Consider the following 16,696-nt stretch of genomic DNA (forward strand, 5'->3'; position numbering starts at 1 on the left):
GAATAAAACTGGTCTAGGAGGTTACTCCTTTGATAACAAAAGTGGTAATCCCAGAATTTAAGAGTCTGAAGCAGAAGATTGCTGCTAGTTTCTCTCTGCTACAAACCAAACAAATAGGTCGCAACGCATAAGGGGCCTCCAAACTATAGAGCAATTTCAAGGTTGAGCAATTTTTAAAGTAATATCATGCAAACTGACTTCAATGACATAACGAGGAAGGATAATCTGGGAATGAGCATGGACATATCACAATGAAATGCGTGTATGACCTGATATTTTGTATATTACAAATTAATAAAAATGTTTAAAAAAATCCCTATGACTCTTTTATGGAAGCAAACATTTAAAAGAATTGGGGCTGAAATCTCAGAGTCTCCACATACATCTCAGAAGGGATTTCAGCCTTTACAAGCTGTAATGAGGACAATAATGTCACCGTATTAAGCCTTGACAGGAGAGTCTATATCTTCAAAGATGACTTCCAATGGCCACAGGGTAGATGAGTATATACTGCTCACATGAACTCCATTTCACAGCAATGTCACAAGAAAAAGGCTTTTGACCATTGGAAGCCACACTGCTAGGTATCAGAATCTGGGAGCCCTTAAGAGACCAAGAGAATACAGAGTACATTGTAGATAAAAGTGTGCAACATCAAGTAGCCGGCAATGGAGAAATGTTATAAATGGTGGCGCTTTTTGCTCTGCTTAAGAAAATGGTGTGTATGTGTGTGTGTGTGTGTGTGTGTGTGTGTGTGTGTGTGTGTTGGGTACACACATGTACATCAAATACCCTGGTGAAGATACATGTCCCAAAGAAATTATTCGAGGGGAGAAAATGTAACCTACCTGCCCATTCCTGGAAGAAGGAATGTATGAATGTGCTGTCATAGATGCCACAGGCAGCATTTAAAGTCAACTGATATATAAATAGCAACATGAGTGGATTTTAAAATCATACTGCTAGGAGGAAAAAGGTGTGTGTGCATGTGTGTGCGTGTATGATCTATGTGAATTACAGATATAATAAAATGCTACAGATCTTCGTAGGGGCACTTGCATATAAAATATGTATCTTTTGCATCATGGATCACTTGTTTATGAAGACAGGGAAATGGGAGCAAGTTACGGGGTTCAAAAGAGAAGGAAGGAGGGAAGAGGCATGGTTTAGGTTTCAAGTGTTCTTCAGGGGTCCACAAGCTAATGACTTGATTCCAATCTGTGGTGATTGTGAGGTGGTGACTCTCTGGTTGTTGTTGTTCTCTCTCTTCCTCTCCCTTTCTTTCTCTCTCCTCCTCCTTTTCTCTCCCCTCCCTCTTGCTTTCCTTCCCTCTTCCCCCCCTCCATGGTCTCCTCCCTTACTCAGTCTCTTTACTCCCTCCCTTCCCCTCCCTTTCTTCTTCCTCTCTCTTCCTCTCTCTCCTCATCCTCTCTCTCCCTCTCCTTTCTCCCCTTTCCACTTTCTTTCCACATTCATCTCTCCCCCTCCCTGCCTCAATTTCTATATTATTCTCTCCCCTCCCTCCCCTTTCCCCCTCTCTTTTTCCATTCCTCTATGTTCTTCATTCCCCCTTTCTCCTTCCTTTCTCTTTATCTCCTCATCTCCCTCCTTTTCTTTTCTCCCTTTCCTCTTCCTCTCCACATTCTTTTCTCCTCTTCCTCCCCCTCTCCCCTTTCTCCTCCCTCTCTATCCCCTCCCCCTGTCCCCTTCTCTGGCTTTTATGAAGTAAGCAGCTTTGCTCTGCCCAACTCTCATCATCATGGTGCTGATTTGTCAAAACCCCAAAAGAACTAGATCCAGCCAAGCGAGAACCGTAGTCTCTGAAAGTGGGAGCCCAAATAAACTTTTCTTTTTTTAGAAGCTGTTTTCTTCAGGCATTTGGTCACAGAAACAGTAAGATAACCAACACAAAAGGTTTTCAGAGACTCAGTAGAATATTGTGGAAAGGCAGTTGATCTAAAATTCATAAAATTTAAGTATAATACGTCAAAGAGAAAAGTGTGGGGAAAAAGAATAAAATATTGCAGAAAATGGACTTTCTAGTAAAGATTTCCGTGGACATCAAGTAGTCTCACTTATATAAAGGTATATCTAATAGTCTATCTATATTATACACTACAGATAAATTCTGCATCATTTAACAATAGCTGGTTAGACAGATGTTTGATGTTAGAGCTAGTCTAGTCTGCCCCACTGATGATGAATTGGCTTGTCTATCTTTTTGTTACAAAACGGCTTTGAGTCAGCATTACTTCACCTCATCAACATTAGGTGTAGAGTCCATGCTAGAAAATTTGTGCCCATACATTAGATTCCTTGGTCTTAGAAGAACCTTTTAACTCCGGCTGACCAGATTCAATCCTGGATTAATTTACAACAGTGAAATCAATTCATGCTTCACTTCTCACATATAAAGAAAAACATAGTCATTGCTGTCATTTTATTAATTATTGAAATGGAGGAGAGGAATTACTGAGGCAGACAATTAAATTCCATTTCAGAGATGTCTCCTGAACTAAATGAAGTTCTCATTCATCGTTGAACTTTCCTCCTTGACTGAGGCCATGATACTTCTAGGAAAAGGTTCGTTTTCTTCTATGAACCTGTGGGAAGGCAGATGGCAGGAAATCGCTCATTAATGTCATCTAATTTAAAGAATTATACAATTTCAGCAGCACTTTATTGAGATCAAATAGGGAATAGTCTTATCACTGAGACTCTTAATAAGATCATGAACTGCCTTTTTGTTTCTTCTTTTGTGTTGGCCCTGGAATCCATAGCCTTAAACATGCTAGCAATGGATTCACCTGAGATATACTTACCACACCAAATGATGTTTTTTTAAATCTTAGTTTTAAATAATTTTTCTCTCCTTTACCTCCTGTTATTTATTTCTCTTCCTCCCTTTTGCCTCTCCTATATATTCTGCTTCTCTCCATTTATATTTTATTAGTATGAGTAAAAACTATTTCAATTTATTCTTTTTCTCTCATCCCTTTATTAAAGAATTCTGTGTTTTTCTTTTAAGTAGAGCCACATATACCTTTTAAAAGATTTATATATGTGTATGGGTGTTTTGCTTGAATGCATACCCATTCACTATGCATGTTTCTGGTGCCCACAGAATCCAGAGCAGAGTTGTAGGATTCCCTGCAGCTGGAATTATGGATGGTTGTAAGTCAACACGTGGGTTTTGGGAATCAAACCTTGGTCCTTTGCAAGAGCATCAACTGCTCTTAACTATTGAGCCTTTGCTCTAGTTCCAGCCATATATTTTAAAAGTTTATTAGTGTTATTCTTTTTTGATGAATTTCAATTCCATATCTCATTACATTAGCAAAGGAAAATTTATTGAAACACAAATAGATATCAAGATACAAGTACCCTGAAAAGTAGTTTCTGAGGCAAGATAAAGTGGAAAATCCTAGAAGAATTCTTCTGATAATGCCTTCTCCCTTTTTAATTTTCTCACATTAATTTCAAACAGAGATTACTTAAGGAATTCCATTTACAGATTTAGATGGTCCACTGAACAAGGCATAGTTATGGACTAAGAATCAAGTGGTGGCGCTGGTGACAGTTTTTGTGCAGCTGGATGGTGGGACTATGGTTGGCTAATCAAGCAGAGCTGAAAATAAAAGCCAGCACCAGAGTCTCTGTCACTGCACTCTACCCCAGGTTACCCACCTGATTTCTTTTTATGTGCTTCTTCTGGTGATCAGAGTCTCACTAATGCTATGTAAGTCCTCTACTGCCGAGCTACATTATCAGCCCTGCTCTCTTCATGTAGAGTAATTTATTTAGCTTCAGTGATAGAAAGAGCTGTTTAGTGCCATATAGTTTTACAAAAATGTATTCACCTACCACTAGCCACAGATTAGAGATGACATTACTGACTCTTAATTCTTTCTAAGTAATTTGAACAGGATATATCACAGAAGTTAGTAGCCTCTGTTCACCGAAGGAGAAATGATAGACTCACCATTTTATTCTTCTGTTTTACTTGCTTTGTAGGCCCACTCAGTTACTGTGCATGCCATAAACATCTCCAAGACAGTGAACAGGAAGAGATATCCTGTAAGCATCTTAGCACTTCTCTACACCCCAAAAGAAAAATACAATCTTTACTTAGTAATTTTTTTGAGGATTTTATATAGGTATACAATGAAATACAATATTATCTACTCTCATTTTTCCCTCCAACTCTTGGTTTAACCCCAGTTTCCCCTCCCAATTTCATGTCTTTTTTATAGCCCATATATGCATACGTGTGGAGCCATCTAGTGGACTAGTGGCCATATCCTTACAGAAGTATGATTCTTCCCACTGCAATTATCTGCTTCCAAAAGCTCCTTAGAAAGGGCTGGGGTCTGATTTCATTTACTATGTCTATGCCAGAATTTTAGCTGGCTTGATCTTGTAGAGATTTTGTTCTGTGAGTTCTCTATAATGATAGCCATATCATTCCCAGAAGATGGCATTGCAGCATTCCCAGCCATCCTTCTGCATTGTTTCTTGTGCCTCAGTGCTGATGAGATGTCAAACCTAATAGCTATGGAACCTCTCATTTAAACACTAAATATACATTCTTTTTCTAAGCAGCCTATAGAACTTTATCCAAAATCTATCACATAGATATGTTTCAACAAATATAAGAAAATTGAATTTAAATTATGAGTTTTATCTTACCACAAAGGGATAAAACTAGATGTCAACAGAAAAAAACAAAAACAAAAAACAAAACAAAAAAAAAACCACTACAAGAAGAGCTAAGTCTTTAATCCCAACACTTGGGTGGCAAAGGCTGGTGAATCTCTGTAAGTTTGAATCCAGCCTGGTCTACAGAGCAAGTTCCAGGCCAGGGTCCAAAGCTACACAGCTATTCTATATTGAAAAACCAATCAAAACCAAGCCAAAATAAAAAACAAAATACTCCAAAAAACCCTATTAGAAGTATATCATATCATGGAGCTTAAACTGCATATTGTTGAATAATTGTGTTACTGAAGATACCAAGAAGGAAGTAAAAACCATTCCTAAAACTGACTGAAAATAAAAATATGACAGACGAAAATCAATGGGCCATGCTGATGACAACCTGAAAGGAAAGTTTACAGCACTTGGTGTCTACATCAAAACAGGCATTTCAAGTTAACAATTCAATAATTCACCTTGAAGCCTTGGAAGAAGCAAGAACATAGCAAATTCCAAAACAGTAGGTAGGAATAACCAAAATCAGGAAATAAGGAAATAAAATTAAAGAAAAACAAATAAACAAAAACCAATACAAAGAACCTATATAATGAAGAATTGGTTCTTTAAAATAAAATGATTGATAAACTTGTAGTTCAATTATGCAAAGGAAAGATAGAGAATATGTAATAAATCAGAAATAAAAAGAGAGACGTTATAAGACTTTCCAACAAAATTTGGAATCCAGAAAGACATGCTGTAAGAACCTATATTTCACAAGTTTGCAAGACCTAAAGTAATGGAGAAATGTCTAGACACATTCAACATATCAAAATTAAACCATAATGAATGAAAGAGTTGAAACATCTGCAGAAATGAGACTACTGAGGCAATAAAATATCTCCTAAGAAACACCCATGGATTAACCATAGAATTCTCCCAGAACTTGAAAGAAGAATTAACAACAGAACTCAATAGTAATTTCATGAAATAGCAAAGGAGGAAGGTTCCCATGCTTGTCAGCTTTTATGGTCAGCTAGATACAACCTGCAGATATCTGATAAGGGAGGTCATGTCTGTGAGGAATTGTTTTGGTTGATGACTGAGGTGGCAGGGTCCAAACCACTGTGGATCTCATCATCCCCAGGCAGGGAAGTGTAGGTTGAATAAGAAAGCTAACACGGAGCAAAACAGAGAGTCTGAGAGTGAGTTGGTAAGCAATGTTCCCCAACAGTTTCTACAGTGTCAGTTCCTGCTTGAGCTTCTTCCCTGACTGCTCTCAGTGATGGACTGTGACCTGAAAGTGTGAGCTGAAATCAACTTTGTTCTCTCATAAGTTGATTTTGTCTAGTGTCTTATTACAGCAGCAGAAAACGAACTAGAATGCTTTCTAAACTTTACTTTTTAATGCTAAAACTCACAGAGGTATAGCTATGTTGTAGGAAGGAAAAAAAATGAAAAGATAAGCAGTTTCCTGTATCCTATTCCCTCAATAGTTGAAAATTCATGCATATATTTGATTATATGATAATTGATAGCTATTGAGAATGGTGAATTGATACGTTTCTGCCAAGAGAATAATGGGAATCATTGTATATTCTTTTTGTTGTTGTGGGTAGAACAAGTATATTTTCTTAAGTGATAATGTACCTCTGGAGAAGATAAAATTGAGATACATTTTCTTCGGAGGTTTGGTTAATAGGACTTCTTTAAAAAGAAAGTATATACAATTACACTTTTCTGTATCATCTAGTAAATTATGCAAAAGAAATGTAATTCCTACATGAATAAAGTGATCCTCTCGTGTGTCACTGACTTGATTTTTGTTAAGACTCTATTTACTGTGGTGAAGTGACTTGGATTTAGCTTGATCAGCATAAATGCTCTTCAGGTGACTAGACCCATGACCTTAATCAAATAGCAAAACATTTAGTCTTTATTGAATCAGAGATACATAGGCTTTTATCTATATCTGTATTTATTTATTGTAAAGTTTTCTCAATAATACATAGAAATAAGAAAAATGGAATGATGAATTACAAACATATATATAGTTTGGAACTAGTCTATTAACCATAACTCTTGTATGTTGAAGTAAGGAGAGCTTTCTTAATAAGGTTAGGAAGCTAGATATAAGTAACACCTAATGGTATCAATTTAAAGTTATGGTTTCTAGGTATTGGTTTAAAGCCCAGCTGTTTTGGCTCCTTTTGTTAAGCTCTGGGCATAGACTAGAAGGATAGTAGTCCAAAGACAAGAATTCAACACCATGGCTTCAAATTCTTAGAAAATTTGCTCAGAATCTCTTCCTTCTATCTCTGTCTTCATCATCCTTTCTCTTCACACCAACAAACCTAAATGGCTAAGTGTGCCTATGTTCATAGTGCCACCTGCACAGGACCACAGATCCACAAACATAAACAGCCTTAAATAGTTCTGCATGAACCCTCTAGCAGACAGATGCAGAAACACACTATGTCCTCCTGGCATAGTGCACATAGAGCAGAGTATATGAGCCTTCCGAATTACATCCATTGTCGAGATAAGCTTCAGTCTGTAGACTGCAGCACTTTCTTATTTTTAAAAGTAATTTATTTTATACCCTGACCACATTTCCCCTCTCTCCTATCTTCTTATTCTCTTCACCAAATCCCCATACCCTTCAATCTACCCCTTTTCTGTTTTTGTTCAGAAAGGGACAGGCCTCCCATGGCATATCAAGTTGCTGTAAGGCAAGGCACCTCCACTTGTATTTAGGTTGGGCAAGGCAATCCAGGATGGTTTCCAAGAGCCAGCCAAAGCAATAGGGATTGCTCTTGCTCCCAATGTTTGGAGTACCACAAATAGACCAAGCTACACAACTGTCATATGTATGTAAAGATTTGTCCCATGCAGACTCCCTGTTTGTTGGTTTAGACTCTGTGTGTTCCTATGAGACTGGTTAGTTGTTTCTGTGGGTTTTCTTGTGATGCCCTTGACTCACTGCCTCCTATAATCCTTCCTCACTCTCTTCAGCAAGATTTCCTAAACTTGGTCTAATGCTTGATTGTGGATTTTTGAACCTGTTTCCATCAGTTCCTGGATGAAGGCTCTCAACTACAGCATGTTCATTGACCATGAACATATGGCTAATATAAGTCCATATGGATGTCATTTCATTCTTGGAAGAAGAAAATCTTTCTCTAGCAAATTTGATCTTTTAAATCCTTGGGAAAAGTTGTCTTAAGGTACATAGAAAACAAGTTGCCACTCATAAATGTCTCATAGCAACCAGGAAGAACCAGGATTGACTATAATGCTTCATCTATAAAATACTGTATTAATATTTGTAAGATTTTATTTGATCATTCAGGCTTTGAAGTGTAACATGTAGCTTATGTCACACTAATAATAGGCACTTATGCCTGAGAGTAATCTTATGAGAGGACTTCTGGTAATATGACTGATATTTGACTATTTTGATCCTCACTGAAGGCTTAATTCTAAAATTATGAAGACATTCTCTTAGAAACCCAGTACTTACATATTGCCACCAAGAAGACTTTAATGCTGAAGTGACTGTCAGTTCAAATGTTATTAAAACCACACCTATTAGTGTTGCGTAGATGCTTGAGACGTTCATTGTCATAGTCCAGAACAGCTAGAACAGATAAAAAAGTATTGTCCAGTCATTGAAAGCTATTCCATATTCCTCTCTGCAAGTGTGTTCTTATGGAACTATAGAAATTCTAATCTTTCTGGCATAGTGAGAGCACCAAAAAGGTTGTTAGAACTGCAGATTGGTTAGGCTCCTAGTAGGACCAAACAATTTGGGGGATAATAAAACTTTGGATATGATGTGCAGGTATTCAGTTCTCTACTGGTAACAAACTCAGTGTTTATTCTCTGCTGAGTTAGTAGATAAAGGGACAGAAAAGAAGTGTGTAAGATATTTTTTAAACTATGAAAGAAAATGAAGTGCATATTAATTGTAAATCGAATATAAAATATATCCATGATATTGACAAATTCACAATACTGCACGGCTTTACATTGCCAGAGAGCTAATACTCTAGGAGATTTCTATCATTCTTGGACATCAGGAAAACAAAATTTGGGGAATTTTCTTGGGCATACAGGTTCTATCTAGCTCAATGTGAAGAGATTTTCTTGATGATGAACAGAGTTACAAGTGGTTGGAGGTCATCACCCAGACCACATGTATGCATGTTTGTCAACCTACATACTTCAGACAATTCATGCTTTATGTTGCGGAATAATTGTGTTTTATCTACATATAATGCCAGAGAGAAGATGTATTATTTAATATTGCTATTAAGAAGAATAACTATTATACCTATTTCCTTGTCCATACTCACAATAATTTCTTCCTAGTTAATAGCAAGCATGACAATTTGACAATTTGAATCACTAGATTCTGAAACCTATCTCAAAGAAAAAAACCCTTCATGTAAACTGTTATATGTTGTTCATTGATGTCAGTTTATTTATTCTCTAGGAAAAAGTCTCCTTTGTAGAAAGCAAACCAGTGAAGTCTATGAAGAATTTTACCTCAAACTTCCCAGGAAGCTGACTCCCTAAGGGCTAGCTTTCTTAGTACTGGACGGTGTTACACACTGTGTATAAATGGGGCAAAGATATCAGTGGGCTTACTTAGCGCTGGGCATTGCATGCTATAATACCAACCTGCTGGGCACGTTATGCTCACTGGTGCAACAGTGGCATGACTAGTATGGGAGGAGCCAGCTGCTTTCTGATTGGTTTTGAGGCCTATTCCACACAATGGATTCCACATTTGGTACTGTGAACACCAGCATATCTGGGGATATCATAGGCCACAGAGGGAACCTACTGATTTTCCTTTATTAAATGGTTATGTTGTCAAGCTGCCTTCTAAATATTCATGGTTATGCCCATAGCTTAGTGCTGACTTCACTCTTGGTCAGAGAGGATTTTTGTAGTTGGTCATAGATAATGCAGAGGCTCATAACTGGTGAAGATATTGAGATAAATGGTCGTGAGTGCTCAGTCGTAGATAAGTTACCTCTGTCAACTTCTTCCTACCTAGGACACTTAGGGGACATATTGTAAAAAGGAGAAGAAAGAATATAAGAGCTACAGGATAAGGAGAAAGAGAAATGCTATCATCTAGATATGACACAGTTGTTGAGTTTTTTTAAAATCAACTTAGAGCAGCTGTGGTTGCCTGTATGAGAACTACACAAGAAAAAGACAGTCAGAATTCTCAAGTTGGGAGAAGAGCTCCCAAGATTTCACCCATAGCTGAAGAACTATTGACAGTTGGTGGCAACTGAGGGAGTAAGAGTCACTTTTCTTTGGGGATGTGACATCTGGCAGATTGCCCATACCTCACGGGATTACTTCACATGATCAGTACGAATTGGTCTCAGGGTGATTAATAAAATACAACAACAACAACAACAACAATAATAATAATAATAAATGATGACATGAAGTTAGGAGGGAGATGGATTGAGAGCGATGTCCCAGGAGGAGTCAGAGGGAGATAATGGAGGGTAGATATGATTAAAATACACTGTATAAAATTATTTGTATAATTGCATGTATAAAATTGCATTATGAAATTCAAAGTATAAGAAAATATCACTAGACAAAAGGAAATAAAACAACGTTAGTTTACTTTTATTTTAAAAGTCCAACATTATTGCTTGGTTATTTGTAATTTAATGTATTTCACTCCTTAAAGTTGAAACACATGCTGATATTTTAGATGGTTCCTGGACCATCATGTTTATTGGGAAAAGAGGTTTTGTAAGCAACTGTATTTTAAGGTCCTTTTGGAGAAGGGGTTTTACACATTGAGTTGTTCTGGCCAAAGTTATCTGAAAACAACCAACAGGAACACTTGTCGGGTCTAGTCTGTTGAAGGAAGTCCAGAGATGCAACAGGCATGAAGGTAGTATAGAAATGCAATAGACATGAAGGTATTCAGAGATGCAGTAGGCATGAATGTAGTACAGAGATGCAATAGGCATGAAGGCAGTACAAAGATGCAATAGGCATGAAGCTAGTAGAGAGATGCAGTAGGCATGAAGGCAGTACAGAGATGCAATAGGCATTTGGGAAACAGTTTGGTAGTTTCTTTTTTTTAAGTATTTATTTATTTAGTATATAGTATTCTGTCTGCTTGTATGCCTGCAGGCCAGAAGAGGGCGCCAGACCTCATTACAGATGGTTGTGAGCCACCATGTGGTTGCTGGGAATTGAACTCAGAACCTTTGGAAGAGCAGGCAATGCTCTTAACCACTGAGCCATCTCTCCAGCCCAGTAGTTTCTTTTAAAAATGATAAATATCCATTACAAGAGGAACAAGAAATATGCCCGTAATAAGACTTGTGGGTAAGTGTCATAGTAGCTTTATGTGAAAGGGCTTAGTACTAGGAATAATGCGATTCCCTTAATAGGTAAGTGTTCCAACAAATTACTCAGACATCCAATTGATTTTTTTCTATAGGCAACTTATATTCTGCAACACTGATAAATTAGCTTACGAAATTATTCTGTATTTCTTTGAGTGTTGTTGGATGTTTAAGTATGTTTCTGATGTCTGCAGATGAAGTGTATATTCCAACTTTATTATCGTGAAGGTCTTTATGTCTTTTTCTCTTGACTTTCTACACGGCACAACATACAGTGTTGTACACATATACACTGTTACTGGCTGTTTTTCTTGACTTACTACATACTCTATAACATACAGTCTTGTACGCATACCCACTGTTCCTAGCTGTTTGAACTTGCTTTCTGTTGCTGTGAAAATCATCATGACCAAAAGCAATTTATGCAAAAAAAAAAGGGGGGGGGTTATATCATCTCACAGGTCATCCTAGAGAGAAGCCAAAATCAGAATTCAAAGTGGAGACATTGAGGCAGGAACCATGGAGGAACACTGCTTCCTGGCTTGCTCCCTCTGGCTTGCTCAGCCAGCTTTTCTTATACAGCCCAGGCCAAATTGCCTAGGGACGGCAGCACCCACAGCAGGCTCTTACAACAATTAGCAATCAAGAAAATGCACCAGAGATGTGGCCATGGGCTAATCTGATGGACTTCTTCGTCTGAGGTTTAATCTTCCTGGTTACTCCAGGCTCTGTCAAATTGACAATAAAATCTAACCAAGACATAGATCTCAGAGGAAATCATTCAGTCTCATGCTGCTAAGTAGGAAAATAGATTTGCCTTTCGCGTATAACCTTACAAAGCTGAGGAAATCCCCTTTTCAGATTTTTGTCCAAATAATTTGAAATATATCTCTCTAAAATTACGTTTATATGTTACATTGCACTGTTTTTAATTTGTTTCATTGTGAGGGTAAATTCTATGTCATTACAAATAATCTTCTGCACAATTCTATCAGTTTCTGCATACGTACATGTATGGTGGGTATTCAGGTATGAATGTGTGTGTATCAGGGGGAGGGGCGTGTTTGGCATTGTACAAATACGGAGGTTAGAAGAAAACTTTAGGTGTCTGTCCTCATCTTCTTTGAGACAGGGTCTCTTTTTGTTGTTTGTAATTGCATATGTCAGGCTGGTCATCCTGGGATTGTCTGGGGATTCTATGGCCTCTACTCCCATCTTGTTGTGAATCACTAAAATTCCAGATGTCTGCTAGTGTGTGCAGCATTGATGTGGATTCTGGGGATCTGAACTCAAGTCCTTTTGCTTGCACAGACAGTGAGCCATAATCCTGGCCCTTGCTTCTTATAGTTTGAAGTTTAGGTTTGTTAAGTCTTAAGAAATAGTGGCCTTTATCATCATGAATACTTGAGTATTCGTGTATGACAATAGTACTATTTCTGTACTTTCTTTGTCTGAGATGACATTAACCACTTCACCTTTCTTTGGATTCATGTGATGTTTGTCATACTTCACATACTGCTGTCCCTTCCCCCCCCCCCCATGGCTTCCTGGTAGATAGCCAGTCACGCAGAGGCCATGCTGATTCCTCACTGGCTTTGTTTTACTTTTTAAAGTTTTTATTTAGTCTTTGGAAATTTAATACTTTTATTGATAATGGAAACTTTCCAGAGTCTTCTGACTTACCATGTGATTTGAAGGCCTCCTCTGCAATGCTATTGAAAAACTTCCTGATAGGCTAAACTGGAAGCAAACACCACATTTGTTAATACCCAGTCACTATGTAAAAATATAAGCTTCAAGATAATTCTAGAATTCTGCAACATGAGGGATAGCAGCTTGGTTCCTTAGTGGGGACTACTAAGAAAAAACTCAAGAAATAATTCAAGATTTGTATTCATGGAGATGAGAGCTTTGAAATTCCTATTCACTAATGTTATGGTTGTGATATAAATGGGATTCAGGGGCATCTTGAAATGGCTGTAGCATTTATTTAGCTTGTATAGTTAGTTTGACTCAAACAGATTTTTGTCTTCCATATTTGTAACTTGTGTCTATTATTTTTAGTCTTTTAAAAAATTAATCATTTTACCTACCAACCACAGTTTCCCAGCCCTCCCCTCTTCTTGCTCCCCATTCCAACTCACCCCTATCCACTCCTCAGAGAGAGTAAGGTCTCCCATGGAGAGTCAACCAAGCCTTGGCATATCAAGTTGAGCCAGGACCAAGCCCTCCCCCCCTTCCTGCATCAAGGCTGAGCAAGGTATCCCATCAGAGGGAATGGAGTCAAAAAAGCCAGCTCATGCACCAGGGGCCCTTCAAACAGATCAAGCTACACAGTTGTTGGCCACATGCAGAGGGCCCAGTTCAGTCTAATGCAGATTTCCCAGCATTCGGTCTAGAGTCTGTGAGTTTTCATGAGCTCAGATCAGCTGTCACTGTGGATTTGTGTTTCTTATCATGGCTTTAAACGTATCAAATATCCCTCTTACTATGCAGACTCTTATTAAGTAATATTACAGCTNGGGAGGAGGGGGAGGGAAATGGGAGGCTGGGAGGAGGCGGAAACTTTTTTTTTTCCTTTTCTCAATTAAAAAAAAAAGAAAAAAATTATTCATTTTACTTACCAACCACAGTTCCCCGGACCTCCCCTCCTCTTGCTCCCCATTCCAACTCACCCCCATCCACTCCTCAGAAAGAGTAAGGTCTCCAGTGGAGAGTCAACAAAGCCTGGAATATCAAGTTGAGCCAGGACCAAGCCCCTCCACCCTGCATCAAGGCTGAGCAAGGTATCCCATCAGAGGGAATGGGCTCCAAAAAGCCAGCTCATACACAAGGGGCCCTTCAAACAGATCAAGCTACACAGTTGTTGGCCACATGCAGAGGGCCCAGTTAAGTCCAATGCAGATTCCCCAGCATTCGGTATAGAGTCTGTGAGTTTTCATGAGCTCAGATCAGCTGTCACTGTGGATTTGTGTTTCTTATCATGGCTTTAAACGTATCAAATATCCCTCTTACTATGCAGACTCTTATTAAGTAATATTACAGCTAAGAAACTAGTTTTTTCATAATGTATCACATGTTTCTTTAACAATGTAGAATATGATTATGAAAAAGTATTGTAGGTAATAAACTAAAGATGTAAAAAAAACCATATTGCTATTGTCCTTTTTCAGGTAGTCATAGGCAGACGTGGGGATCGTTTCCTAGGGAAACATTGCTTGGATCAGAATTCATGACATCTAAGGAATGCATTAGTAGTTACTATAGAGATGATGCTACTCACAAGCAAAGAGGCCCAAAGTGAGTATCCTGAATTTTTAACGACAGGAATATATCCACTTCCAAATCCAAATACAGTATTTTGAGAAATGTACAGGTATGTCCAGAAGTATCCCAGGCTCAGCACAATCAGGCTATTCATTAATTGTACTGTCTGAAAGGAAAAGACACCATTCTTAGAGTTCCAGCTATCTCTTAGAAAGGAACTTTCCTCAAGACCAATGCTAGAATGAAGCAGGAAGGTGGTGTTCTACCACGACAGTGACAGCTTTCAGAACTTATGAAGAGGACACACATTGTGATACGATGTTCTGTGTATAGTTCTAGGCCATGTTGTCATATTTTATCAACAGTAATCAAGTCACAGACCTATTCTGTCAGCACAGAGACACCTCAAGTTCTACCCTTCCTGTAACTTTCCCACTGATGCTTGTTACTCCTGGTGATCACTCATCTGGTTCTCATAGCTTTTCAAATATTCATCTAATTTCTCAAAAAGTTGGGAGTCTATTAAATATTGTTCCTATTTTCACTTCATCTCTGTTCATTATTCTTCTGAGAAACTTTCCATGGAGTTCTTTTATGAAAAAAACCAACTGACCAACCATGGTGATTCACACCGGCAATGGCTTTGTTTGCTGAGGAAGCAGGGTTTGTAGTTTGAGGCCCCCTATGCTGCATAGATACCTTCCCAAAACACAAATAAACAATTCCTATTCCCCAAATCAGTTGGCTGTCTCTGTGGAGTCTAGTTTTGGACTTTGTGTTCTGTTCTGTTTGTCTCAGTTTTTCTTGTTTAAAAAAACATAATCTTGATGACTATAGGCAGACATTATCTTAAAAATCAACTAGTGTTGATTTTTCTTACTTTGATTTAGTTGTTTTTGTTTCTTCTCCTTCCACATAATCTTTGACTACCTACCTATAGGACTTGCTAGGATTTTATTAGGAATTTTGCCAAGCCCATACACCAGTTTAGGAAGAACTAACAGTTTTACTCTGTTGAGCTTTGTATTTTTATTGATGTAACCTAATTTGAACTTTTCATTAGCATTTAGTCATTTTAAAATCATAAGTTCTATATATGGTTTCTTTAATGTTTGTATTTTTTCTTTGGGGATTGGTATCTTCATGTTCATTATTATTGTATAGAAACACAATTCATCTTGTATCTTGTGCCTTTGTTTAATTTATTTCTAGATCCCCTGTGCCTACATGTGTGTGTGTTTTGTTTTTTTTTGGACTTTTCTCATCTAATTTTTAATGTTTTGTGTATAACTCTTAATCTGGCTCTGTCATTCAGTAGTATGAGTGAATGATGCCAAATTGCTCAGCCAAAGTATGTAGTGGATGGGACTGCCTGGGCAAACAGTAGGGTGTCTGTGAGATGGTGTGGACAGCACAGCACCTTTGTAACCAACCACTGTTCATAGAGCTGTGGCATCTGCAGCTTCCTCTGGGTGTACTGACAATTTGCTCATCTCATCTAGGACATGCCATCAGTTTATGATTGCAATAATTGATAGATGGTTAAAAAGAAGAATATTTTTTCTCCATGTCCAGAATCAGTCTACACCTTGGTGTCATGTCACGTGCAGAAACCATTGTAAATGATTTGCCTCCATTTGAAGAGTTCATGGTGGATACAGAGGTGGTTCAAGTCTCCTGTGTTGAGGAGGGCAACCTTCTCACAGTTGACATGCTCACTGGAGCAGCATTTTGTTCTTACCCCCAACAATCTCAGTTCTTGCTTTACCCACAGACGATTGTGTGGCATATTCACCAAGAGGGATATGAAGATATCTCCTGTGAAAAATGCGGACAAAAATCAATATAAATTAAATCAGTTAGTGACTATGATATTTCTCTTGGGTAAGGTTCCTAAGCCTGAGGGGGAATCTAATTCCACAGCTGCCATTCACTTTTTCAAAGATACTTGATTGTTCCCTAACAGACGCTTTTGCACCAGATTAGTAGGATCTTGACAAAACTAATATTCCTCTCTCAAGAAGTTAGACTGTGGATAAGTACCAAATAATAGCTGCTCCAATCCCATCAGTCCCTCTAGCACCCACTCAGATGCCCTTGTTGCAGCATCAGAAAGTCCAGGCTCCTGGTAGCTTTGATTTAGCCTATTACTCTTTATTGGTGTCATGGAAGTTCAAGTGTGTCTCAGGGGTACCTGACTGGAGGATCTGGGTCACACACTTACACTAGCTGCAGAGAAGGCTGGGAAATAGAATACTGTAGAGAGTAGGTAGGTTTCTTAAGACAGTGAACGCGACAATGGAGGGGGTTCGGTAGGCCAGATAAGGGTAACTCAT

The 16,696-nt window shown here is 38.2% G+C and overlaps 1 protein-coding gene across 1 annotated transcript; it reads right to left on the reverse strand.

Annotated features, from left to right (window-relative positions):
* Nucleotides 1-3,986: 3,986 nt before the first annotated feature.
* On the reverse strand, nt 3,987-16,696 carry LOC126498143 (membrane-spanning 4-domains subfamily A member 13-like). Its single transcript, XM_050136489.1, has 6 exons — nt 16,618-16,696; nt 16,102-16,178; nt 14,377-14,526; nt 12,777-12,833; nt 8,216-8,332; nt 3,987-4,097 (listed from the first exon to the last, which is right to left on the reverse strand). The coding sequence occupies exons 1-6, from the start codon at nt 16,694-16,696 to the stop codon at nt 3,987-3,989; spliced, it is 591 nt and encodes a 196-aa protein (XP_049992446.1).

Source organism: Alexandromys fortis, unplaced genomic scaffold (assembly GCF_014885135.2).
Source record: "Alexandromys fortis isolate MF-2015 unplaced genomic scaffold, M_Fortis_MF-2015_v1.1 scaffold_3, whole genome shotgun sequence".
In the NCBI taxonomy this organism is placed as follows: domain Eukaryota; kingdom Metazoa; phylum Chordata; class Mammalia; order Rodentia; family Cricetidae; genus Alexandromys; species Alexandromys fortis.